The sequence below is a fragment of the Rhinatrema bivittatum genome, chromosome 19 (genome assembly GCF_901001135.1).
Source record: "Rhinatrema bivittatum chromosome 19, aRhiBiv1.1, whole genome shotgun sequence".
Classification (NCBI taxonomy): domain Eukaryota; kingdom Metazoa; phylum Chordata; class Amphibia; order Gymnophiona; family Rhinatrematidae; genus Rhinatrema; species Rhinatrema bivittatum.
In genome coordinates, this window is record NC_042633.1 from 31,454,917 (window position 1) to 31,480,628 (window position 25,712).

General features: G+C 49.0%; 1 protein-coding gene across 1 annotated transcript in view; it reads right to left on the reverse strand.

The window, feature by feature from the left end:
* Positions 1-25,712, reverse strand: part of TRIM28 (tripartite motif containing 28) — a 68,861-nt gene that overhangs the window by 11,102 nt on the left and 32,047 nt on the right. The window contains exons 9-15 of the mRNA XM_029584606.1: positions 21,805-21,956; positions 21,143-21,182; positions 17,437-17,479; positions 16,785-16,977; positions 16,400-16,695; positions 12,427-12,544; positions 6,468-6,542 (exon numbers count right to left, since the gene is read on the reverse strand). Coding sequence (XP_029440466.1) covers positions 6,468-6,542; positions 12,427-12,544; positions 16,400-16,695; positions 16,785-16,977; positions 17,437-17,479; positions 21,143-21,182; positions 21,805-21,956 — 917 coding nt within the window. The remainder of the gene's footprint in view (positions 1-6,467; positions 6,543-12,426; positions 12,545-16,399; positions 16,696-16,784; positions 16,978-17,436; positions 17,480-21,142; positions 21,183-21,804; positions 21,957-25,712) is intronic.

The window sequence follows — 25,712 nt, forward strand, 5'->3', positions numbered from 1 at the left end:
CACTATCCTGTCGACAGTCTTTATCAGACAGTAATGGGCTGCGAAGGTAGCTCCACGTCTCGGCCTTGCAGATTTCGGCAATAGGGACTGCCCGGAAGTGTGCTACTGACGCTGCCATGGCCCTCACTGAGTGTGCTTTCACTCGGCCCTTGAGCGGAAGGCCTGCATGCTGGTAGCAGAAAGCAATACAGTCCCCCAACCAATTAGACAGGGTCCGCTTGCCCACTGCAACTCCCAAGTCTATTTTTGTCAAAGGAGACAGAGTTGAGTGGACTGCCTGTGGGCTGCAGTGCGCTCTAAATAGAAGGCAAGAGCACGCTTGCAGTCCAAGGTATGCAAAGCCCGCTCACCTGGATGAGAGAGTGGTCTTGGGAAAAAAGGTGGGCAACACGATCGACTGATTCAGGTGAAAGTCAGTCACCACCTTAGGCAGGAACTTAGGGTGAGTGCACAGCACCACCCTGTCGTGGAAGAACCTTGTGTAAGGCGGACAGGTCACCAGGCCCTGCAGCTCACCGAATGATTCTGAGAAGTAACCGCTACAAGGAAGATGACCTGCCAGGTGAGGTGTTTGAACTCGGAGCGCAGGGGCTCAAAATGGAGGCTGCATGAGCCACGCCAACACTATGTTGAGATCCAGGCCACAACAGGAGGATGTAGTGGAGGCTTCAGTTGAAGTAAACCTCTCATGAAGCGCCCTACACTAAGGGCTGCACAGAGATAGGAGCCTGTGCCCCCGTTTGTTCACGTACCACATGGCCACTTGGTTGCCAGTCTGTATCAAGCGACCTGTTGGACAGGCAGTCCTGGAATGCGTAGAGTGCATACCGCATTGCCCAGAGTTCCAGGAAGTATATCTGGTAGCTCGCCTTGGCTTTCAACCACACCCCTTGTGTGTGGAGGCCATTGACAGCGGCCCCACAGCCTAGGTTGAAGGCATCCATGGTCAAGATTACTTGAGCAGCCGGGGGGCTGAAAGGGAAGTCCCTTGCTCAAGTTGATTCTCGAACCCACCAGGCAAGGGAGAGCTGGAGTGGTTTGATTATCTGGACCAGTACAGAGTTTGAGAGGCTTGGTGCCATTGAGACTGCAGGGTCCATTGCGTAACCCTCATGGCTAGGTGGGCCATTGGGGTGACATGCACAGACGCTGCCATGTAACCCAGCAACTTCAGGAGTAGGTGGGCCAAGGCCATCCACCGGCTATGAATGGATCTGGCCAGCCCGGCCAGGGTGGCTGTGTGTTCGCTGGGCAGGAACACCTTGGCCACCGTGGTGTCCAGGTCTGCTCTGATGAAGTTCAGTCGCTGGGACAGAGGCAGCTGGGATTTTGGGTAGTTTATGAGGAATCCCAGTGACTGGAGGAGGCTCAACGTTATGGTCAGGGACTGAAGAACTTTCAAAAGAACTCCTGATGAGCCAATTCATCCAGATATGGGAACATGCACCCCCCCGGTCTGGCGCAAATGTGCTCCCACCACTGCAGCGTTAGTCACACTAGGCCTCAAACTCTCCAGATCCTCATGTACGCCAGGGACGTCAAGAATTTATGCGCGCGGAGCAAGGTGAGGATTACGCCTGCCAAATATCCATGCTTCTTCAGGTGAGCCCTCTCAAGGACTAGACCGTAAGACAAAAGTCTGGTCCTCATGGAGGATCAGCCCTTGGAGGTGGTCTTTGTGCGGGGGGAGCTCTGCACCAGAAGCCTCCACAGGTCTGCACACCACAGGCGTTTGGGCCAGTCCGGGGCCACCAAGAGGACTAGTCCTCTGTGCATTCAATTTTGCGTATGACCTTGCCCAGCAGAGACCACGGAGGGCAGGCATACAAGTAGGACATCCTCTGGCCAAGTCTGAACCAGGGCGTCGATTCCTTGGGAGTGCTGATTTCTTCTGTGACTAAAATATTAGGGAATCTTTGTACTGAGGGATGTGGCCATCGGGTCAATGGATGGAAGGCCCCAGCAATCTATGAGTTTGAAGGCTCTTGGCAGACAGCGTTCATTCTCCTGGATCCAGACTCTCCCTACTGAGTAAGTCTGCCCTGACATTGTCTTGTCCCGCTATGTGGGAGGCCGAAATCCCTTGCAGATTTAGTTACGCCCATTCCATAAGGTGGTCTATCTCCACAGGCACTTGGTGGCTTTTGGTCCCTCCATGGTGGTTGATATAAGCATTGTCCGACATCACACAGACTATTTGGCCCCAGAACCTGTGGCTGAAGTGTAGACACGCTAATCTGACCGCTCTGGTCTCTGGTGGTTTGTGTTCCCTCTTCCTTGGTCTATCAGCCCTGTGTTGTCAATTCCTGACAGAGGGATCCCCATCCTTGGAGGCTTGCATCTGTTGTGAGGACTAGCCAGTTTGGTGGGGACAGGCTTACCCCTTTGCTTAGGTTCGCTTCCTGTAACCACTATTGGAGCTGAGAACATACTTCCATCGGTAGGTGGAGGTGAATTGAGTCATCTTGAGATAGTAGGTTCCAACATGACAGCAGGGAGTGTTGGAGTGGTCTCATGTGTGCCCTCACCCACGGCACTACCTCCAGTGTTGACATAATCAGGCAGAGGACCTGGAGATAGCTCCATGCCCTGGGGAATAGAAGAACATAAGAAATTGCCATACTGGGTCAGACCATGGGTCCATCAAGCCCAGCATCCTGTTTCCAACAGTGGCCAATCCAGGCTAAAAGTATCTGGCAAGTACCCAAAAACTAAGTATATCCCACGCTACTGATGCTAGTAATAGCAGTGGCTATTTTCTAAGTAAACTTGATTAGTAGCAGATAATGGACTTCTCCTCCAAGAACTTATCCAAACCTTTTTTAAACCCAGCTACACTAACTGCACTAACCACATCCCCTGGCAACAAATTCCAGAGTTAATTGTATGTTGAGTGAAAAATAATTCTCAGATTAGTTTTAAATGTGCTACATACTAACTTCATGGAGTGCCTCCTAGTCCTATTATCCGAAAGAGTAAATAACAGTGGATTGTGTTAGCAAGTTGGCATATCAGCTTCCTTACCCTCGAGGGAGGGAGGAAGGCTTTGCTTTGGTTGGTGTCGAACCAGACTCCCAGGTATTCCAAGGATTAGGAAGGCTTGAGACTGCTCTTGTCCATGTTCACGACCCAACAGAGTTCCTGGAGTAGAGACATGACCATGCTGGTCACCTGGAGACTCTGACAACTTTGCCCAGATCAGCCAATCATATAAGTAAGGGTGTACCAGGATCCCTTCTTTCCTTAGTGCCGCCGCTATGACCACCATAATTTTGGAGAACGTTTGGGGGGACAGTTGCCAGGCCGAAAGGCAACGCCCGGGCGGCAGAGTACCGCAAAGCGCAGAAGACGCTGGTGGTTGTGACGGCTTGGGATACGAAGGTAGGCCTCAGAGGTCCAGGGATGGCAAGAACTCTCCTGGCTGAACGGCCATAGTGACAGAGCGAAGAGTTTCCATGCGGAAGTGGGTTATCTGCAGATGACTGTTGATGCTCTTGAGGTCCAGGATGGGGAGAAAAGACCCCTCCTTCTTGGGAATGATGAAATAGATGGAATAATGCCCCGTATTTTCCTGGGGTGTGGGCACTGGGGTTATAGCCCTCAAAACAGAGAAGCCTTACAAGCGTGGATTCTACTGCCAGTCTTTTGTGTTGGGAGTGGCAAGGTGACATCATGAATGTGACCCGGGGGATGCTGCGAAATTCTAGGACGTATCCTTTTCATATGATGTCCAGAAAATAATTGTCCGACGTGATCTCGACCCACCTCCAATAGAAGAGGGATAGCCAGCCCCCCCATCTCCTTGACCTGTGGATGGGTTGGCCCTGCTTCATTGTACAGTTCGGGCCGAACCGGAGCCTGAGCAGGTTCCTCTTTTTGGTTGTCTGTTCCAAAAGGGCTGGGATCTTACCAAAGTTCGAGAAGTGTGGAATGGCAGGTTTCTGTAGGGCCGAAAGCACTGGGAGTCCCTAGCCCAACTCCTCCTGGGTGAAGGGCCTTGTGACCTTCTTCCTATCTTCCAGTAGCTGAGGTACCGGAGATTCTCCCCATTTACTGGCAAGCTTTTCTAACTCACGTCTGAATAGAAGGGATCCCTTAAAGGGCATGTTTGTGAGATTTGCTTTAGAGGTCGCGACCGCTGACCAATTTCGCAGCCATAGCTCTTCTGGCCACCATTACTGAGGCAACTCCTCTGGCAGAGTTGCGTACTAGGTCAGAGCTTGCATCTAGGAAGGCTGTGGCGGGTTCCACTGCCTCCCTGGTAGGAACCCCAGAGCTATCAGCCTCTCTCTCGAGAGAAGCAGACATGAACAGGTCACCAGGGCACAACAGGAGGCCATATGCAGTGTCATTGCCGTCACGTCAAAGGCTTGCTTAAGGATGGACTCCAACCTCCTGTTGTATGCATCCTTCAAGGCCGCTTCTCCCTCTACTGGGATAGCTGTCCGCTTCGAGACGGCGCAGACCATGGCGTCCACTTTTGGGAAGCACAGGTGTTCCTTGGCAGCCGGGTCCAGGGTCTCTAAGGCTCAACCTTTAAAACTGGCCTCCGGGGCATCCCACTCCAGGTTAATCAACTCCTGGATGGCTTCCAGCATTGGGAAATAGTAAGAGGATTTCCGTAGACACCCCAAGATGGGGTTCCTTTTTGGTTCTGACTGAACCCGCGCCAGACACTCCCAGAGTCAAGGGTCTGGAGACTAAGGCCGGCAATTCATCTCTGTGGAAGAACCTTAACATGGTCCGGTAAGGTTCCAGGCTGGTGGGATTTCCCCGTCCTCCAATGAGTCTCTGTGGTGTCTGGGTCCTTGTGAGAGGATGCCTTTGGTGAGACGAGGCATGTCCCGAGGTAAGCTGGTAGGGCTGGGGGGACGAGGCCCTCCCAGCTGGGGCTCAGAACGGGTAGAGGCAGCAGCAGACTGCGCCTGGACAAAGGCTTGAAGGCCCTGAAAGAATTCCAACCAAGAAAAGGTCGCTGGGTCCATACCTAGCCAAGGGAGAACTGGGGTAGGGGCCGCTGAACTGTCCTCTCCTGGGGACAACACAGGCCCGGGGTTGATTAGGTCCAGGGCACTACCAGAGATTATGGCCGACCCGTCTTCAGACAGGGAGGAGCCGTACCTGGAGAAGCTCTAGGAGTCCAACCTCCAGTCCTCCTCACAGTGCTGAGACAGAACTGATTCAAGATCAGACTGTGCGGCCCTAATATGGCAGGTGGCACAAAGGGAGCAGCGCTTGTGCTTAACTGCCGGAGCCATCGTTCCTGCAACTTGTACATTCAGTCGGATAGCGCCTGAGCTCAAGTGCGCACAGTTCTGTCCTGACCCGTGAAAGTAGGGCAACAGGTTGTGAGCGGGTGCTTGCACGCTGTTATGTGCTCAGTTTTGCGCTCAGCCGAGTGTTCCGTGGAGTGCTCAGTTATGCGCACAATTAAGCGTCCAGGAGCACGCTCAGCTATGTGTGGAGTGCGTGTACCTCAGGGCACGGTAGGCACCTAGGACTGAGTGCCCCTCCGGGCGCGAAAGGCTCATACCTCCAAGCGCGTTAGGCACACAGGCACTTTAGGTCCCCCGGAACGCACGTAACTCCGTACGATAGCCACTAAGGGCACAGCTATGTGCATAGTTGGTGCACAGCAGGGCCGGGCTGTACCACGTGTACTGACGGACGGTGGGGGAAGATGGCGCAGCAAAAATCCGTGCACAAGATGGCGCCTACCATGTGGCATGCCTACCGAACCTGGAGCTCATCAGGGGGCCACTCAACCCACTCAGAAGCCCCCTTCCCCTGGCGGGATCGGGGACGTCATCGGTACTGCTCACCAAGCAAAGAGACCATAGGAGACTTCCCGAAGTCCTTCCTCGTCTCTGGATTAGAGTTCTTCCTTGCTTACCTGAGTTCAGCGCTTACCTGCAGAGTCCAGAGACCGTCTCCGGCTGCGGGAGGAAAGGGCATAGGCCGTCACTGCAAAGCTCAGCATCCTGCAAGAACCGGCTACCGGACCAAGGCTCACCTCTGAGGGATCTCTGAAATCGCCTCAGGAATTCTCAACTGGGGGAGGGACCATTAGGTATCACCACAGGAGAGCAGGGCTCGATATTGCTCCAATTTAAAAGGTAAATTTTCAGATTCTAAGGAGTATTGTGTTCCTGATAGGGGAGACAGTCCACATCTGCTAGGAGACAGATACTGAATGGCTGAGGTCACTGCAGGGGTATACCTAGCTTTGAAATCTGACTCAGTCTCCATCTGCTAGCAGGTGTCCAACTGGTTACATACTAGGAAAGTCCTGATTATTTCCAGGAATAACTGAACACACAGAACACTAAATACACAAGGACAGGAAAGAAATCCAGACTAATTGCACATGTCCCAACTCCTATGAAGTTAGGGTTGCTCAGTCCTATATATAGTCCTTTCCCCCTTACTACAGATTTAGTGAATACTGAGCACAAAGCAGTACTCACAGAAGATGAGGATAGCCTCTGGAAAGGCCGACAGGGTTCATAACACAGCAGCTCCAGTAATAAGCGCTCACATTTCTGGAAGAGAGTGCAGAGAAAGACAGCTGATCATTTGCTCTCATACAGCGACATCAGAGTCTCAATACCATGAACAAAGTATGATGGGTAATTCAGTTACAGATCTTAGCCCAAGACCGACCTACTATATGCAGAGGAGTAAAGCCTGGGGACTTAACAGGTATGGGTTGCACAGGAAAATTAGTTCTTACCTGATAATTTTCGTTCCTGTAGTACCACGGATCAGTCCAGACCATGGGTTAAGCCCCCGTTCCAGCAGGTGGAGACAAACCAAAGTTCTGAAGGGTAGCCCATATAAGGACAGAACCCACCCTGGAACCCTTTTATATACCGGCATTTTTACGAATGCCGGTATATAAAAGTTATAAATAAATAAATAAACCCTCAGTATAACCATTGTCAAAGCAGAAAGTACAAGATCAAGCAAGTAACAGGATAACTAGTAATTTAATTTAAACCAACAAAATAACAGAAACAGCTGAACTGTGTAACTAAACGCTCTTGTATATCTCATCGTAACGATGCTTCCGGTGCCTATCAGTAAATTCCAGGAAGAAGATGCAGGGATCAAAAAAGAAAATCCTATAAGGAAAAATTCAAAAAATGACAGGAAGAAAATTTGAGCAGACAGAAGAAGAAGAATGGGCGGGCGTCTGGACTGATCCGTGGTACTATAGGAACGAAAATTATCAGGTAAGAACTAATTATCCTTTCCCTGTACGTACCCGGATCAGTCCAGACCATGGGATGTGCCAAAGCTTCCCTACAAAGGGTGGGACCCAGACAGTCCCGCTCAAAGCACTTGCCGATCAAAGGACCCAAAAACTGGAGCCTGAACATCGAGACGGTAGTGACGAGCAAAGGTATGAAGGGATTTCCATGTAGCCGCCCTACATATTTCTTGCGGTGACACCGAATGAGACTCCGCCCAAGAAATCGCTTGAGAACGTAAAGAATGAGCTTTTAGGCCCTCAGGAACTGCTCGGCCCTTGCAAATGTAGGGCAAAGAAATCGCCTCTTTCAACCAGCGAGTGATCGTAGCCTTAGAAGCTTGCTTCCCCCTGTTGGGTCCACTCCACAGGACAAAAAGATGATCGGAAACCCGAAAATCATTAGTGACCTCAAGATAATGCAATAAGACTCGTTTGACATCAAGACGACAAAGATCACTATTACCAGACGCCGCGATATCCTCTGGTGAAAAAGAAGGAAGTTTAAACTCCACGAGGGACAAATAGACCGGACAGGCGGTTTCAAGTGCTTAGCGCCCTGAGAAAACGAACAACATCCGGATGAGAGGAGACTGCCCGACCTTCGATGGTGCCCAGGAGGGAACCAAGAGCCGAAACCTGAACTCGAAGGGAGCTAACCGAAAGACCCTTGGAGAGACCACGCTGAAGAAAAGTGAGAATCACCGCAACCGAAGGCAAACGTGCTGAAACACCCAACTCCTCGCAGACGTTTTCAAAAACCTTCCAGACTGACGTAGGTAAGCGATGTTGACTGTTTGCGAGCCCTGAGGAGTGTGGCAATAACTTCATCCCTATATCCTCTGCATCTCAAACTTCTCCGTTCAAAAGCCATGCTGCTAGACAGAAGTGATCCGCCTGATCGAAAAATACGGGACCCTGCCGCAGAAGATGGGACAGGTGACCGAGACGAAGAGATCCGTCCGCGAACCACAGCCGTCGGGGCCATTCGGGGGCCACGAGAATGACCGGTCCGCGATGAAGTTCTATCCTCCGTAGAATCTTCCCCACTAGCGGCCATGGTGGGAACACGTAGAGAAGTACGTTGGGGGGCCAGGAAAGGGCCAGCGCATCCACCCCTTCCGAACAATGCTCCCTCCACCGGCTGAAGAACCGGGAAGCCTTAGCGTTGGAAAGCGTCGCCATGAGGTCCAGGTGAGGGGGACCCCACCTGTGCACGATTAGGTCCATCGCCTCGTCTGACAACTCCCATTCGCCAGGGTAGAGATGTTGTCAACTGATAAGGTCTGCTTGAATATTCTCCTTGCCTGCTATGTGGGAGACCACCAGGTGATCCAAGTGCCTCTCTGCCCTCTAGTGCCATTAGACGACTTCGAGTCCGCCCCTGTCGATTTATGTAAGCCACCGTGGTGAAGTTGTCGGATAGAACCCGGACAGCTTTGTGTCGAATCAGAGGAAGAAAGAATTTGAGAGCCAGGTGAACCGCTTGGGCTTCTAAACGATTGATGTGCCACCAAGACTGGGAGGGGGACCAGAAACCTTGAGTCGTTTGAGATTGGCAGACGGCCCCTCAACCAGAGAGGCTGGCATCTGTTGTCACAATGACCCAAGAGGGAGTCAGAAGAGGCATCCCCTTAGAAGGTGTGCCGGGGAGAACCACCATTGTATACTGGCAATGGTAGAGTCAGAGAGAGGGAGAATCTCTTGGTACAGTTCGGACATCTGTTTCCAACGGGATAACAATGCTTTCTGTAAAGGACGCATGTGAGCAAACGCCCAGGGGACGAGATCGATCGTGGAAGCCATGGTCCCTAAAACTTGCAGGTAATCCCACACCGTGGGAAGTGGTAGGGAGACGAAAGTGTTCAACTGATTGATCAGGTTGAGAGTCCGCGAGTCCGAAAGAAAAACTTTCCCGACCCGAGTATTGAAGAGAGCTCCCAGGAATTCCAGCTCTTGTGAGGGCCAAAGATTGCTTTTGGAGTAGTTGATTATCCAGCTGAGGGATATGAGTAGGGCTAAAACTCTGTTTATCGCGAACGTGCAGAGGGCAGCGGACTAGCCCCTTACCAACCAATCGTCTAGATGAGGATGGACTAAGATTCCTTCTCATCGGAGAGCTGCCGCAACGACTACCATGATCTTGGTGAAGGTGCGGGGAGCGGTGGCGAGACCGAAGGGAAGTGCCCGAAACTGGAAGTGCTGGTCTAGGATCCGGAAGCGAAGGAATCTTTGATGTTCCCGGATTGGGATGTGAAGATAAGCCTCTGACAGATCGAGGGAAGCGAGGAACTCGCTGGGACGGACCGCCACAATCACCACACGCAGGGTTTCCATCTTGAAACAGAGAACCTTCAGGGCCCGATTGACCCTTTTGAGATCCAGGATGGGGCGAAAAGAATTGTCCTTTTTGGGAACAATGAAGTAAATTGAATACTGGCCGGCGCCCTGTTCTTGCAGCGGTACCGGAAGAATCGCCTCCAACTCCTGAAGTCTCAAGAGGGTGTGACAGACCGCAGGCCGCTTGGAATGGCCACAAGGGGACACTATATATAGAACCGGCAGGTCCCTGGAAAACTAACGCGTAGCCGTGTTCTATCACCTCGAGGACCCAGAGATCGGAAGTGATTTTGGCCCACTCCTCGAGAAACAGAGAAAGACGCCCACCTAAGTTTTGTTCGGAGGAATGGACCGGCCGAATCTCATTGGGGAGCTGACTTAGTGGTCGTGTGTTGCTGATAGCCATCCCGGAAACCTCGACAGCCACGAAAGGAATGGGACCAAGACTGGGACCTGGACACACCCCCCCTGGGGAAGGAGCCACGAGACCTATTGCCGTAACGGCGGTTCCCCCTGAAATGAGTGCGAGTTGGGAAGAAAGACTTCGACTGTTTGGGACGGTCCTCTGGTAGCTTGTGGACCTTGTTCTCACCCAAGGATTTGATAAGCTGCTCTAGGTCCTCACCAAAAAGCAACTTGCCCTTGAAAGGAAGAGTGCCCAATTGAGCTTTCGAAGAAGCATCAGCTGAACAATTACGTAGCCAGAGAAGACGTCTGGCCGAGACCGCAGAAACCATAGCCTTCGCCTGGACACAAAGCAAGTCAGAGGGCATCCGCACCATAGGCTATAGCTCCCTCTCCAAACGCTCAGCCTGCTGTATCTCTGCAAACGGGAGGTCCTGTGTGCTGAGTAACTGTTGCAACCACCTAAGGCTTGCCCGCTGCATGAGACTGCTGCAAATAGTCGCCCGGACTCCAAGCGCTAAAACCTCAAAAATGCGTTTCAAATAAAATTCAAGCTTACGGTCTTGCACACCCCGTAATGCAGTAGCGCCCACCACAGGGATGGTGGTATGTTTAGTCACCGCGGTGACAGAAGAATCTACTTTAGGAATCTTTAACATGTCCAGACAGTCCTCAGGTAGCGGGTATAGCTTATCCATAGCCCTACCAACTCAAAGCCCCGCCTCTGGGGACTCCCATTCCCTGAGGAGAAGCAGGCGGTGCATTGGATGAAACAGGAAAGTACGTGGTAATGCCCTGAGTCCCGCCAGGACAGAGTCCGCGTTTGGTGTCATCGCTGCCGCCACAGAATCATCTGGTGGGGCATCAATTCCCAATTCTTGGAGAACGAAAGGAATAAGGGGCTCCAGTTCCTCCCGCTGAAATAAGCGCAGGACATGGGGATCGTCACACTCCAGCGGGGGGGGGGGGGCACCCGGGACCACACGAACCCTAACCAGGCCCTGAGGGTCCGGAACCACATCAGGTGACGGCACAGGAGGCGGGTTCGGAGGAAGGGGGAACAACTGGGGGGGGGGGGGGGGGTGTCTACCTCCCTCTGTAAGCTGGCCAAGTAAGATTCATGCAATAAAAGGACAAATTCTGATGAAAAACAGGTCCAGGCCGAATTTTTTGGTGGGGGGAGGGGCGGTCCGAGCGAACCGGGCTCAAATCGGGGGGGGGGGGGGGAAATCTGGTCCCCAGCTCCCGGAGAAGCAGGAAGTGTTTCATCAGAAACGCCCCAAAAAGGCCGCTGCTGACGCACGTTCCAAGACGGGAACGGCTTAGAAACACGGTGGGGAGCCCTTCCCCGAGGTCTAAAAGCTGGCGGTCTGGAAGAGGACCTTCACCCCCCGAAATACACCTGGAGCATATCCCTTCACGGGAGAGTCGGGAGGCAGACTCTCCACAAGCTAAACAAAAAGGTGGCCGCGGCATTGAGCAGGAAAGCGGCTGTAAAGCTATTTGAAAACAGCTGAGCAGGGAGCCCCTGAGGAGATTGGCGGGAGATTGAACCCCGCTCCCTCCTCACAAAATCAAACTGCTGCCTTTTTTTTTTTTTTTTTAATTTAAACAAAGACAAGTAAAAAATATATTCTGTGAAAGCTTGGGAAAACAAAAACAGTTTATTCACATTAATAATTCATTGCATTCACAGAGGCAGGGGTATAATCATCCTCCCTGAAGCTCCACCGAAGTATGGGCATCTCGGGGCACGGCAGCAGATACAAAACGTGGGGAGAGGGACTGGCACCACCAGTATCACCCACACTAGGTCACCGGGAAGGGAACCTAGGCTGACAAATCAAGGGGCAAAGCCCCCCTAGGAACCCCAAGAGCGAGGGAGACAGAACTATCTGCCCTGTCACAGTCAGAGAAAAAAAAATTTTTTTTAATTTAAAAATTAAGTAAATTAAAAGAGTACTTGCATGAGCTTGCCCCAGAGAAAGAAGAGGAAAGAAAACACAGAGGGCAAGCTAAACAGGGAACCAAAGAGTGAGCTGTTCCACCTGCTGGAGACAGACGAATACGGAGGGTTCCGTCCTTATATGGGCTACCCTTAGAACTTTGGGCTGTCTCCACCTGCTGGAACGGGGGCGCAACCCATGGTCTGGACTGATCCGGGTACGTACAGGGAACGTAGCTTTGCTACCCCTGGCACAGCAAGCTGCTCACTCCAGTCCGGCTGTTTTCTCCTACTTGGACTTCAGGACCATAAATCATTCACCACTACCCAGTGGTTTCCCCCTTCCCAACTCATTCTACCTAATCATTGTGATGAATCCCCCAGCTGAGGGGAATTGAGGGGGGGGGGCAGGGCACAAGGATTCCCTCTAGTACCTCAGTCTACCACTGTTTTTCAGGCAGGTGATGCCCACTTTTATACATACCTTTTGCAAAGATGGAGACAGCTTCTCAGAGCTGGAGTCTGCTTGTAGCATGGCACCAGTACTGCTTGGCAGCTCTGGGATTGGTAAATCCTGGCAGAGCAAACACTTCCATTCTGTGCTATGGAACCAGGAAGAAAAAAAAAAATGTGTTTCAATAAATGTGCACCAGTCAAAGTCCCTACTTCATCACGGCTTCCTTCTCCAGTGTGCGAAGCAGCACTCAGAAGACAACAGGCACTGCCCTACACTTGGGTTCCAACAAAACCAAAGTATAGTATTTCTACACATTCACAAGTTATCCACTTTACTTAAGAAAAAATGAGTTCATAGTACACAAGGCAGAGTATTCTAGCTCATGTTGGCCTGGAAGGAAAGCAAGTTCTTTTACGGTAAACGGGGTTCTCCATAGACAGCAGGATGAATTAGCCATGACATGTGGGTAATGTCACCCAATGGCACTGAACGGACCCTTCTCTCCTAGATCTGCAGGTTTTCCACGACAGTGATGCTCTACACTCACCCTAAGTTTCTGCCAAGAGTCATTTCAGCCTTTCATCTGAATCAAGCCATTATCGTGCCCATATTCTTTCCAAGACCTCATGCACATGAAGGGGAGGTCTGCCATTCTCATTCTCAGATAACATGTCACGACTGTAAGAGTCGTGACATGTTATCTGAAGTCAAGTCAACCATGTTATCAAGCTTCTTAACGTTCTATCTCTTAGCAGACTGAGAATGGCTATTGCCAAGCACCCACTTACCAACTGACTAGCAGACTGTATCACACATTGCTATGGTCTGTTTACAGATCAATTTCTAGGCTGACCACTATTCCAGATCAAGGGTTATGGCTACCTCAGTGACTCATCTAAGAGCTGTCCATTGAAGACATCTAAAAAGCTGCAACCTGGTCATCGGTTCACACGTTCATGACCCATTACCGTCTGAACAATTGAAGACTTGACTAACTCCGGGCAAGCAGCTTTGTGCAACCTGATCACCAGTAGTCCACGCTCTGGGAGTAGGAGTCATCTGGTTTGCTTTTTCAGTAAGTGCTTCATGCGGCACTTAGCTTGGGACTTCCCATGTGCCATAACTAATTCAGCCCTGCTTGTCTACAGAAAAAGCCAGTTTGTTTGCTGTAAATGGAGTTCTCTGTAGACAGGATGAATTAGCTATGCTTATTGCTCACCTTCCTCCCTGGAGAGTGAACTACCTAGCTAAGCTCTGCAATCGAAGGGCTTATGAAGCAGAATGTGTGTGGGAACTCCCGCACATACTCGGAGCAAAATCTGTATGATATGATGAAGCTCACAGACTTCTAGCTGATGTTATGGCAACTAGGAACATTACTTTTCCAGGTGAGGAATTTTAAGGAAGCAGATTGTTCATTAGGCGGTTTCATTACTTGTGTCAATGCTACAGTGAGATCCTATGTCACCAGTAGCTTGGCAACAGAGGTCTTGAATTCCACAAGCCTTTCAAGAACTTCAACACTAAAGGATGCATGGAGATTGGTTTGCCATCTATTTGAATGTGGTAAGCTGCAATGGCACTGAGATGCACTTTGACCGATTATGTACTAAGACCTGAGGAGGAAGGAGATAATAAGTACTGAAGTTAACTTGTTTGGTGTGCAGGCAAACTGGTTCAGGGAACTTGACACCAAGATGAAAATCTCATTTAAAACCATAAGTTCTAGTTGAAAGCTTCCTTGCTGAAATCACAATATCCTCGACTTCCTTGGACAATGACAGCAATGAGACTAGTGAGCGCTCAACATCCATGCCAAATTGAGGGAGGGAAGGTTTGGGATGACATGAGAAAGTAAACTTTTTTTTTTACTGCCTTCTTCTGAAGACTAAATCAGCCTTATATCCTTCAAGCTCCCTACCTCTACCATAAACTAACTCCTGCAACACAAGAGACTTCCTTCTCCCTCCTGCTACTCTGTCTCCAGTTACCGAAGATCTTTGCCCTGGGGCTCACGTTTGAGATGCAACAATTGTAAGTAGAATCTACCTATACAATAAATAATTTCAAACTTAAAGAATCTTTGTCTTGAGGACTGATTGGAAAGAAAGTTTATCTGCCTGGATGGCATCCAACGGCGCCGGACCCACCTCAGAGAGGCACGCTCCCCAGGCGCCCTCAGACCGTGGCATCCTTCGAAGTCGGCACCCAGCACCCAAGGGGACCGCAGGAGACAGAAGAGGGGCAGAGTGCCCCGAAGAACACCAGAGCAGCCCTGCCTCCTCGGACGGGAGCCCCCCCCCCCCCCAGGTGACTACATCCAACAGCGCCAGACCCACCTAATAGAGAGGTGCGCTCCCCAGGCATCACGCACCGAAGGGGCACTCCCCTTTGTGCTCCACTTCGTGTAAACCGTAATGCAGACCCCAAACCCAAAAAAATCTACTGCTACGCTCCACAAGAAATGGCAAACACTCAACCCCCTGACTACATCCACCTCAAGTCCCACAGAAAAGATCAAACCACGGATAACCCACAAAAGGAAACAAGGATCAAAGCACAGAAAACCCACAGAAAAAGAAGAAAAAAAAAGAAATACTGTAAGTACCAACAATCAAACATCACTCACATCAACACTAAAACCTACAGCAGTTACAAGAAAATTTGTTCTTTACCTGATAATTTTTGTTCCTGTAGTACCATGGATCAGTCCAGACTAGCACTATCATTCCTTCTATTCAACGCACAATCCATAGTAAAGAAAATACCAGTCATTGCCGACCTACTTGATCACAAACCAGACTTCATAGCCATCACGGAAACATGGATAATAAACACTGACCCAGTCTTAATCAACCAAATCAATAACCCCATCTACAGAAAGTTTTCAATCCCCCGACCTAAAAAGAAAGGAGGCGGCCTAATGCTAATAAAAAAAAAAAAAACAAACCTACAGATGAAACTACTCCCAACCAACACCCACCCACCACTGGAAATTGCTCTATTCGACTCACCTCTACTACAGATCTGACTGGATCGGAACTGCTCATCACTAATAGAATTCTTCTTGTCCAAACTAACCATCAAACCCATCATCTTAGGAGACTAACATACACGTTGACAAAATTCCCCACTCCCCCACATGCAATGCAATAACAGACGCCCTATCAACCCTAGAACTAAGTCAAATCATCAAAGGCCCAATGCACAAAGCAGGTCACACTAGACCTCATCTTCATCAATATTGATACATGGGCTAATTACCACACATATCACCAATATCCCATGGTCTGACCACTCTCTAATCCTCGCCAACCTGTCTTCCAACTGTAAACTTAACAGAAAAAAAGCCCACCTAGATCCTTCTCCTACCAGTCACCCTTCAACATAGAGATACTTCAAGATAATCTACAAACAGAACTAACAAACAGACATAACAGAAAACGCCACCTCATCCTGGCTCAACATCACTAAAACAATAGCAGACAAGATAAACCCCACGATAAAGAAAACAATAAAAAATCCTAAACACCAGAACCAATGGTACAACAACAACATCAGATCAGCCAAATGCGAACTCCAAAAAATAAAAAACGAAACGGCCTGGAGGAACAAAACTACACTACTGAACGCCTACCGATCACACTTAGCATACTACAAAAAGCTTATCCACAACGCAAAAAAAGACCTCTACTCAAAAAAAAGTAAACAAATTCCAACACAACCCAAGAATGTTCTTCAATATCGCCTAACCAAATCCTCCAATGACCAGACATCACCAACCTCCCAAGCAACGACTTTGCAGACTTCAACGAAAAAAATCAAACACCTCATAAACAACCTCAACACGCAAGACCCAAAAATACAAATCAACCGTACACCAAGCTGGCCCAACTTTGATTCAGCATCACTGGAAGGCTGAGAATTCAAATCTCTGTCCAATAAAAAGTGTACACCTTGTTTGCAAGTGTTCTATGCTTCCTTCAGTCTTGCACTATACCTGTAAGGCTCAGTCACAATGGGAAGATGGCAGTCTGCATGGAATCGTGTTGCGCAGTGGTTACAAGCCAGCAGGTCCCCGTCTTTCTGGCACACTTTACAGCTCACGGCACCAGACACCCCCGCCGATAGCACAGTGGCTAGCTCCAGGCTGGCAGCTTCACTGGTGGCACCAACACTGGGAGAACTGGACACAGAAGCCATACTTTCGGTGGCTGGCTCCTGCACAAGCAGAAGGGGTTTTGTCTCGCAGGATTCATCCGCAGGTGGCATTATCATAGTCTCCATGGCCTCCTCCTAACGGAAAGAACATAAAATATAGTAAAACAAGCATAGTTTTCCACTTGCTCCCCCATCTTCCCCAGCTTCTACCCAACATCCCTCACCTTCACCATAGCCTCTTCTGGAAGGTTCCCTCGTTCTATGACTATCAAGCTGAAATCCTCAGTTGTGGTCCCAGGGAAGACTTTAAAAACAGGAGGCTGGCTGTCTGGTGTCAGGTCCACATCCAAGCGCTCCAAGCTGACACGGGGAACCTTCTTCAAAATATCATTCACATCCCCATCAGAGCTACGAGCCCTATAATACAATAAACATTTGTATACCACATTCAAGATAAATGCAGACACAATGGACAGTTCTTACTCCTTGGCTTTAATGATTTAGCCAAGACAGAAAATAAAACAAAAAATAAGTGGCTATGAGTTAAAACAATGTAGATATGATTGGAAAGAATACAATCAGGTGGTTTGTAAGTGGAAGTAAGGAATTTAATTAAGATTGCAAGGAATGAGGCCTCTTAAAGAAGGGATGGGTTAGTAAGATGGCTGGCTCTTAAGATCCTGTAACAAGAAGGGGGGGGGGGGGGGGGGGGGGGGGAGTGAGCAAGCTCTTAGCATCAAGGACAGACCAAGGATCCAGTAAATGTTATACTAGAAGTTTGTGGTAAATTTAATATATGAATTGATTAGCATTTTAGTGTTGTGGAAGCTCTAACTTGAGTAATTTTCCCAGTATCCTTGCACACAACTGTTTTACCTTTTCATTCCTGACACATTCGGATCATAGCCAGATGCTCCTTCTGTCAGAGAAAGGACAGGTTTTAGGCACAAAAAAGAAACCAAAACAAAAAAAGCCTCCACATCAGCTACATTAATAAAAAGCAAGATTATCAAACTGAAGCCTACCTAATGACAATTCCAGAATGGTATGAAAGTGCATGTAATTTCCATAAAAATCAGGGATCATGGCAAGGAAGGGGGATTGATTCCTATGGCTTTTCACTCAACCACCACCAGCGCTGTATGCCATAAGGAAAGGTCAGGTGCACTTCCACCCACACCTCTTCAGGCCCAGGTAAGTCATTGCCCCCATCAACCCGACAATGTTTAGATCAGGACCCTCTTCACAGCTCCAACACCGGCAAGCTCTCTGTTTTCCCAATAAGTACCTCAAAATCAGTCGGCAGAATGCAACTGTCCCATAAATTGTCTAGAAAAAAAGAGCTTCTTTACTTTGATATGGTGCCCTGCTTTTTGGCAGGACTATTTTTGAGTTGAACAGATGAATGAAGGGTCAACACAAAGGTGAAAAAACAGAAAAAGGAAGAGAACACAGACTAGGTTTAGTTTGTTTGGGTAGGAGAGGGAGAAAACAGATGGACAAGGGTGGGATAATTTGATTACTTGGTTCAAATATCTCCACTGGTCCCACCTGCTCATCCAATCCCCCTACACACTTAGCCCAGGCTCTGTCTTCAAAACCTATACTCAACACCATTGGAAGGGAATAGAAGCCTACACAATTATGCTCTTATTCATGTCAAACAGCACTGCTAAACCACTTTAGCCAGCCTGTAAGTGGAAAAAAAATACCTTCTTGGTGGGGATGAAGAGTAGACTTGCCTCAATTTTTAGCATGATAGGAAAACTGGTTCTTACCTAATTTTTGTTCCTGTAATTACACAGATCAGTCCAGATGACTGGGTTTATGCATCCCTACCAGCAGATGGAGGCAGAGAACAAAAACTTTGAGGCACTGCTACTTAACCAACCAAGAGTGCCACCTACAATCACTCAGCATTGACCTGTACCCAAGCCAAGATAAACTTCAAAATCCCTACTAGGGCGAACTGGGGAAAAAAAACCCCAAACAGGGCTGAAACCCTCCCTCTGTGCTGGATCTTCCTGTCACCTCCAGCCACTCAAAAACTTGTGTGCAATCAAAGCAGCTTAGAAAATCTTGTACAATGATCAGCAGGAAGAGTCTTTCGGCAGTGACAGGGAGGGTCCCTGGACTGATCTGCGGGATTATAGGAATGAAAATTAATAGATCAGTCCAGAGAAGTGGGATGTACCAAAGCACCCCTAAATTGGGCGGAAACCCGAAAAGATCTGCTCGCAGCACACTCTCAAAGGACACATCCTCCAGCGCCCGCATATCCAAATGTCTGGTGAAAGTATGAAGAGAGGACCACACTGCTGCCCTACAAATCTGAGGCGAGAGCAACTGACACTTCGCCCAAGAGGTCGCTTGCGCCCTTGTAGAGTGCGCTTTCAGACCCACCAGAATCTTGCGTCCCTTACAGATATACACAGAACAAATTGTCTCCTTTAGCCAACAAGCAATCGTGGCCTTGGATGCCTTATCACCTTTCAATGTGCCCCCGAATAGCACAAAAAGATGGTCCAACCGCCGGAAAGGATTAGTGACCTCCAGATACCGCAGAATAAACTGGTGCACATCTAAAAGATGCAATTCCCTTTCCTGCAGGGAATCCTTGGACAAATTCTGGAAAGCCAGAAACTCCAACTGATTAACATGAAAATCAGACACCACCTTCAGCAAAAAGGAGGGAACAGTTTTCAACGTGACCACCTCATTAGAAATTCACAAGAAAGGATCCCTACACGATAGAGCCTGAAGCTCCGAAATCCTACAGGCTGAACAAATAGCCGCCAAAAATACCATCTTCAGCTTAAGATCCTTCAACATCGCCCTTTTCAAAGGCTCAAAAGGCACCTCACAGAACTCGCAAAACCAAATTCAGGTTCCATTCTGGACACAGCTTTCCCATCGACAGTCACAAATGTTTCACCACATCAGGGTGAGAGGGGCAAGGGGCAGGATAGGACTTTGGCCTAAGGGAACCCAAAGCTGCAACCTGAACACTGAGTGTTATAGGCCAGACCCTGCGACAAACCCTCCTGCAAGAAGGCCAAAACTTGCGGAATGTTCACCTGCAAAGGATCCAGCCACCTTGGCAGGCACCAGGCCTTAAAGGCCCTCCAGACCCTGACATACGCTAAAGACATAGCCGGCCTCCAGGCCTGGAGCAGGGTAGCAATAACTGGCTCTGAATATCCTTTCAGTCGGAGGCGCCCCCTCAAAAGCCAAGCCGCGAGATAAAACAGCCTCCCGATCCTAAAATATGGGTCCTTGTCGCAGCAAACGTGGCAGGAGGTTCAGTCCAAGAGAACCCTCTTTTGCGAGATGTACCAGATCCGCAAACCACAGACGTCTTGGCCACTCCAGAGCCACTGGCCCCGTGTGGGACTCAATCTGTTGCAACATTCGCCCGACCAATGGGCACAGGGGAAATATAGTGCCTGCTCACCTTCTTTGCTGTCCAGCGACGGGTTCTGAAACTGTCTGGTTGGGGTGAGTGATCTGGGCTCCCCGGTATCACCCCCAGCTGGGCTGCCCAACAGGCAACTGTAGGGCCCTCGACCCTTAGCCACAGCAGCCTGCAGAACCAAGGGGGATGGTCCCCTCAGGACCTGCCAACCCCCTGGGAGGCTAAGACCTGGAGCCGTTCGCACTCCTGAAAGACTTCACTAACTTGTTTTTGGTTTTTTTTTTAAACAAAACTTAATTCAGCTAAAACAAACACTAAGAACTAATTCTACCCCTATTTTTAAGTTTGTTTTTTTTTTAAATCAGGTCAGACAGTGGTGCCCCCGGACCATCTGCTGGAGACAGAGTAATACTGACCGACTGTGGGTAGCACCCTGGTATATATGGCAGAGCCAGTCAAATCTTGCCGTCTCCATCTGCTGGTGCAGAGGCAAAACCCAGGAGTCTGGACTGATCCGGTACGTACAGGGAATACATTTGATATTTTAAGTTCTCTATGAGAACATTTGAGGGAACCTTCTTCCAGATGCAGAACAATTCGCCATGTCATGTTTGGAGCCCAGGCAGTGAAGCTAGATCATGCAAACCTAGGCTGGATATCTTTTGCCTGTATTTAAAAAGAGCTTGAAAGACTTCTCTGATTTCAAGCTTTTCTCCAACATTGTTTTACCTGCCCCATCTGCTGGAGACAGAGAAAGACTGAGGGGCTGTGGGTGGCACCTTACTATATGTAGGGAGCCCGACAAGTTTTACTCTGTCTCAATCTGCTAGTGCGGAGTCACAATCCAGGTGTCTGGACTGATCCGGGTACGTACAGGGAACATTGTTTTAGTTAAGAAATAAGGCAGCAGCTTAACAAAAAAAAAAAAAAAAAAATTCTAACAAAAATACCACACAGCAGCAATTGAGTATGCGCACATTTTTTTTCTTGCTTTGGTGGAAGAAAGGACTGAGGAGGCTAGCGTAGCAAGAGCTGCGCAGGAATTCTCACACATGCTCAGAAAGACTTCTAGGCCTTTGAGCTCTAGAATACTGTGTGTGCTGTCCAGTGACATTCACTTGGTGTGGTTGGATTGGTCCTGCTTGACCATGGAGAAAACAGACTTACCCCCAAAGGAAAGGCTGGAGCTCTCTGTGAAATCCATGGCCTGCAAAAACAAAACAACAAAAAAAAAAAGGTATATAAGTGTGCACTGCCCGGAATGGATAGAACTTATAACAAAAGTGTTTAACTAAGAAAAGCATGGAAAACAGAACTGATTAACAAATAGGCATGCATGGAATTGAATACAATTTTTCAGTACCTAGAGCATTCCCTCACCACAAGCAAGCTGAGCATTTTTAAATAATTCAGATTTACTTGGGCAAAACCAGTTTATTTTTCCCCCTCCCAACTGGTTAAGGCAGCAACTATGCTCAACTTCAGATATTTTCCCTATTGTAAGAACAATGAATAGGACAAATGGACACAGCATGTCCTATGGTCAAGTGAGTGTGCTGCTGCTGCTGCTCCTCCCTTGGCAGTCAGTAAGAGAAATGTCCAAGGACCCGCCTGGTCACCATTAACCTGTGGAGAGAACATCAGATGCCCCACGATGGGTAACTGGTTCATCTGTAGAATGCTACCTTTCTGCACCAAATGCATGGGCTGAATAAAGTGGCTGGCAATGGCAGGACTGCTGTACCAGCAGGGAATTCCAGGTTATGGGGAATAGCAGCCCTGGGCTGGTTTTGTTCCATTGGGTTAACACTGATAAGAGGTGCAAATACCTGAGGGATGGTGGTAGGGGTCTTGGCACCCAAAGCTGTGGAGTTCATATTCTGTGACTTCTGGTTCATGGACGGAAAGCTTGAGGCAGACTGGAGAGCGGATGAGCCAGAGAGATTCTGGAGAACACCTGCTTTCTCCAAAACTATTTTACCTATTAAAAGGGCAGAGGAAAGTTAATAACGTGATCTCAACCAGATTTCCTCATCTATGGGCATTTTTTTCTCTAACAAGACTATATAATATGAAATTTAGTTTTACCTGCTAATTTCCTTTCCTTGAGTCCTGCCAGACCAGTCCAGACAAATGGGTTATATTCTCCTACTGGCAGATGGAGGAAAAGAAAATTGGTTCTTACCTGATAGTTTTCGTTCCTGTACCACCACGGATCAGTCCAGACTCCTGGGTTTTGGCCCCCCCCTCTAGCAGATGGAGACAGAAGTTTACAAACCAAAACTCCACCTATATCTAGGCTGGTGCCACCTACAGTCTGGCAGTATTTACTTAATGTCAAAGCAGAAAAAAATTCAACCAAACATTTGCAACCAACCATAATTCCGACAAAAAAGCAAAAAACTAACAGTGACACCGGCCTAGAAAATCCCCCCCAAATGGGAAGAGAACCTGTGTCGTCGATAACAGGAAAAATACAGCGGATCAGTCTGACAAAGTTGAGGAGACACACACAATACGGGCCTCTCCCGTTGCCAACAGTATGCCTGGGCGGGAGTTTTGGTTTGTAAACTTCTGTCTCCACCTGCTAGAGGGGGGGCAAAATCCAGGAGTCTGGACTGATCCGGGTACGTACAGGGAACATCTGGTTTGCTGTATCACCCTATATAGGGATGCATACTTACCTCAGCCAAATAATATTTCTATAACAATCTCATAACAAAACTTCTCCCCAAACCCCCATTAACCAGACGGGTCCACAGGGACAGAGAGACAGCAGCAGTCCCCAAACAAGAAGCCCAACAGGACTTCGAAACTGCAAGATATAAAGCTATATACACAAATACCTTCAGCAATACATAGTAATGACGGAAAAACCATACGCGAGGCTTTGTTCCCAATCGAGGATGACAGCATCCTGAGCTAGGCAGAGGTCGCTTATCAGAACGGAGCAAAATTGATTTAGTATTGTGTAATGCAAATAGGTCCACTGACGGTAGACCCCCATAAGCTGAAGTATGTCAGCCACTGATTGCGGTATGGTTCATTCATCTAGTTGAAGAACTGCGGAAGCGTTGGAGATGCCTGGCAGATAGGTGGCATGTAGAAAAGCTCAATTTCTTTCTGCCCATTTCTAGAGTTTTAGGACTTCCTGGCCGAGGCCAAGAGCCCATTCCTCCTTGCTTGATGACGTAAAACATGGCAACCTGGTTAGTTTGAATCAGGATGCTCTTTTCCCCAAAAGAGATTCGTGAAAGTTGAACGTGCGTATTAGATTGCTCTCCACTCTACTTGATCACTCTGATAGCTTTCTTAAAATGCCACAATGTCTTGCGTTCTAACAGTCTGTGTGCTTCCCACCCTTTGCATGAGGCAGCTGTTGCCAGTACCACTTGACAGGGAGTGAGCAAAGCAGGGCTTTTCTTGGAAATTTAGGGCTTAGCCACCATCGCAACTTCCATTTCAGTCACTTTTATTTGAACTGGAGACAAAAGCAGTTAGTTGATCCGACTGATAATTAGACCCCACTAGAGGTAGAGAATAAAGATGGGTCAGCGGGATCACATGGATGGCCACTGCCATGTAACAACTACAGGGACCTTCTAGCAGACAAGTGTAAAGAAGAGAGCAGATTGCAGATGGGTGACATCATGGCACTGATTCGACTGTAAAGCAGGCATGCCCTTTCCTGCAAGGGGTTTATCCAGGCCCCGATGAACTTGAGACTGAGTGGGGCTCCATGCTCGATTTCTTGAAGTTGATCTGAAATACTGCGCAGGTGGCTTACCACTGAGCTCAAGAACAGAGCAGTCTTGTGATGAGTCAATCATCCAAGTATGGGAAGATATATTCCCTGGTGACAGATGAGCTGCCACTACAAGGCACTTCGTAAAGATTCCTGGGGCTGATAAAAGGCCAAATGAGAGTATGTTGTACTGGAAGTGGGAAGAACCCATCTGGAAAGAGGTAGCGCCAATACAAAAGGTGGATGGGTACGTATGCATGCATCCATCTGCTGGACAGGAGGCTCAACCTATTGTCTGGCCTGATCTGGGTACGTACAGGGAACGGAGTTATAGCCTTCAGGTTGAGTAGTCTTGTCAGAGTGGATTCCACTGCCAGTCTCTTGATGTGGGAATGGCAGGGTGATGTGATATAAATTTGTCCCGAGGGATGCTGCGAAACTCCAGAGAGTAACCTTCTCGAATGATGTTTAGTACCCATTTGTCAGACATGATTTCGACCCATTGTTGGTAGAAGAGGGAAAGTAGACCCCCTATTTCCTTTTCCTGTGGCTGGGTCGGCCCATTCTCATTGGGGAGCTCGGTTCGAGCCTGCCCCCGGACCTGTTCCTCTATTGGTTTGTCAATAACGAAAGGACTGGAACCTTCTGGAGGGACGAGGTACTTTGAACGAGTTCCTGTAGGGCTGAAAGCGTTGGGAGCCTCTGCCCCCTAGTTCTTCTGAGGGAGGGCGCTGGGATCTTTTCCCCGTCTTCCGGTAGCCGAGGCACTGGAGATTCTCCCCACTTGCTGGCTAACTTCTCTAATTCGCTTTCGAACAGGAGAGATCCCTTAAAGGGTATTCTCTTGTGAGATTCACCTTAGAAGTCGTGTCTGCAGACCAGTTCCGCAACCATAACTGCCTTCTGGCCGCCACTACCGAGGCTATTCCTCTGGCTGAGGTACGCACCAGGTCTGAGCTTGCATCCGTCAGGAAGGCTGCGGCAGGTTCAATCGCTTCTTCGCAATGAAGACACAGGCAGGACTCCAGTTCAGGCTGTGCAAAGGGAGTGCCTTCTGAGCTTCTTTGCCGCCAGTGCCGTTGCCTCTGTGTATAGAAGCACAGGTAATGTGCTTCGATATGCATGCTGTTATGCGCGCATGTAGGTTTGCGTGCAGCTATGTTAGCGGCGCGCTAGTTGGGCCTGCCCCACGCGTACAAACAGCCGAGGAGGGAAGATGGCGCAGAGGGTCTCCAAGGCTGCTCAACCCAATCAGTGCTCCCTTTTAGCTCACCCGATGAAAAACTGAGTCTGTACGCACTCCGAGCCCCAGAGACCGGAGACCTTAAGTTCGTTTCCTGCTTACAGGAGTGGTCTCCAGCTGTGGGGGGGGGGAGAGAGCTTAACCTTCACCACCGCACGTGGTTATGCACCCGCTGCCTTTCAGTTGCTCTAGCAGCTAATTCCATGCCGGGAGCCAGCTACCGGACCAAGGCTCACCTCTGAGGGATATCGACAATCACCTCAGGAATTCTCAACTGGGGAAGGGACCCTTAGGTATCAATGCAGGAGAGCAGGGCTCGATCCTTGTTAAAGGTAAAAAATTTCTTCTCTGCAATTTCGCTAACACTGAGCTAGTGTGTGGGATAGTGTCCGCATCTGCTAGGAGACAAGAGATACTGAGGTCACTGCAGGGGTATATCTAGGGTGACGTCAGCTTTGAAATCTGACTCAGTCTCCCATCTGCTAGCAAGGGAGCACATAACCCATTGGTCCTGAGTCCATCTGGCTATACGCTAGGAAAAAATTAATTCCTCTCTGGCAATGACGGTGTTCGACTGAGGGAGGCATGTATCTAAATTCTCTCAAAACATTCTCATCTAATTCTGGCGCACCAAGTGAATGGCCCACATGAGTGTCATTTTTCTCAGGCAATGCAGTCTCAGCAATTCAGAAACCTTGAAGAAAGCCTTGCCTTGTGGTGCTAAAGACCACTTCTTATTTTCATGTAAT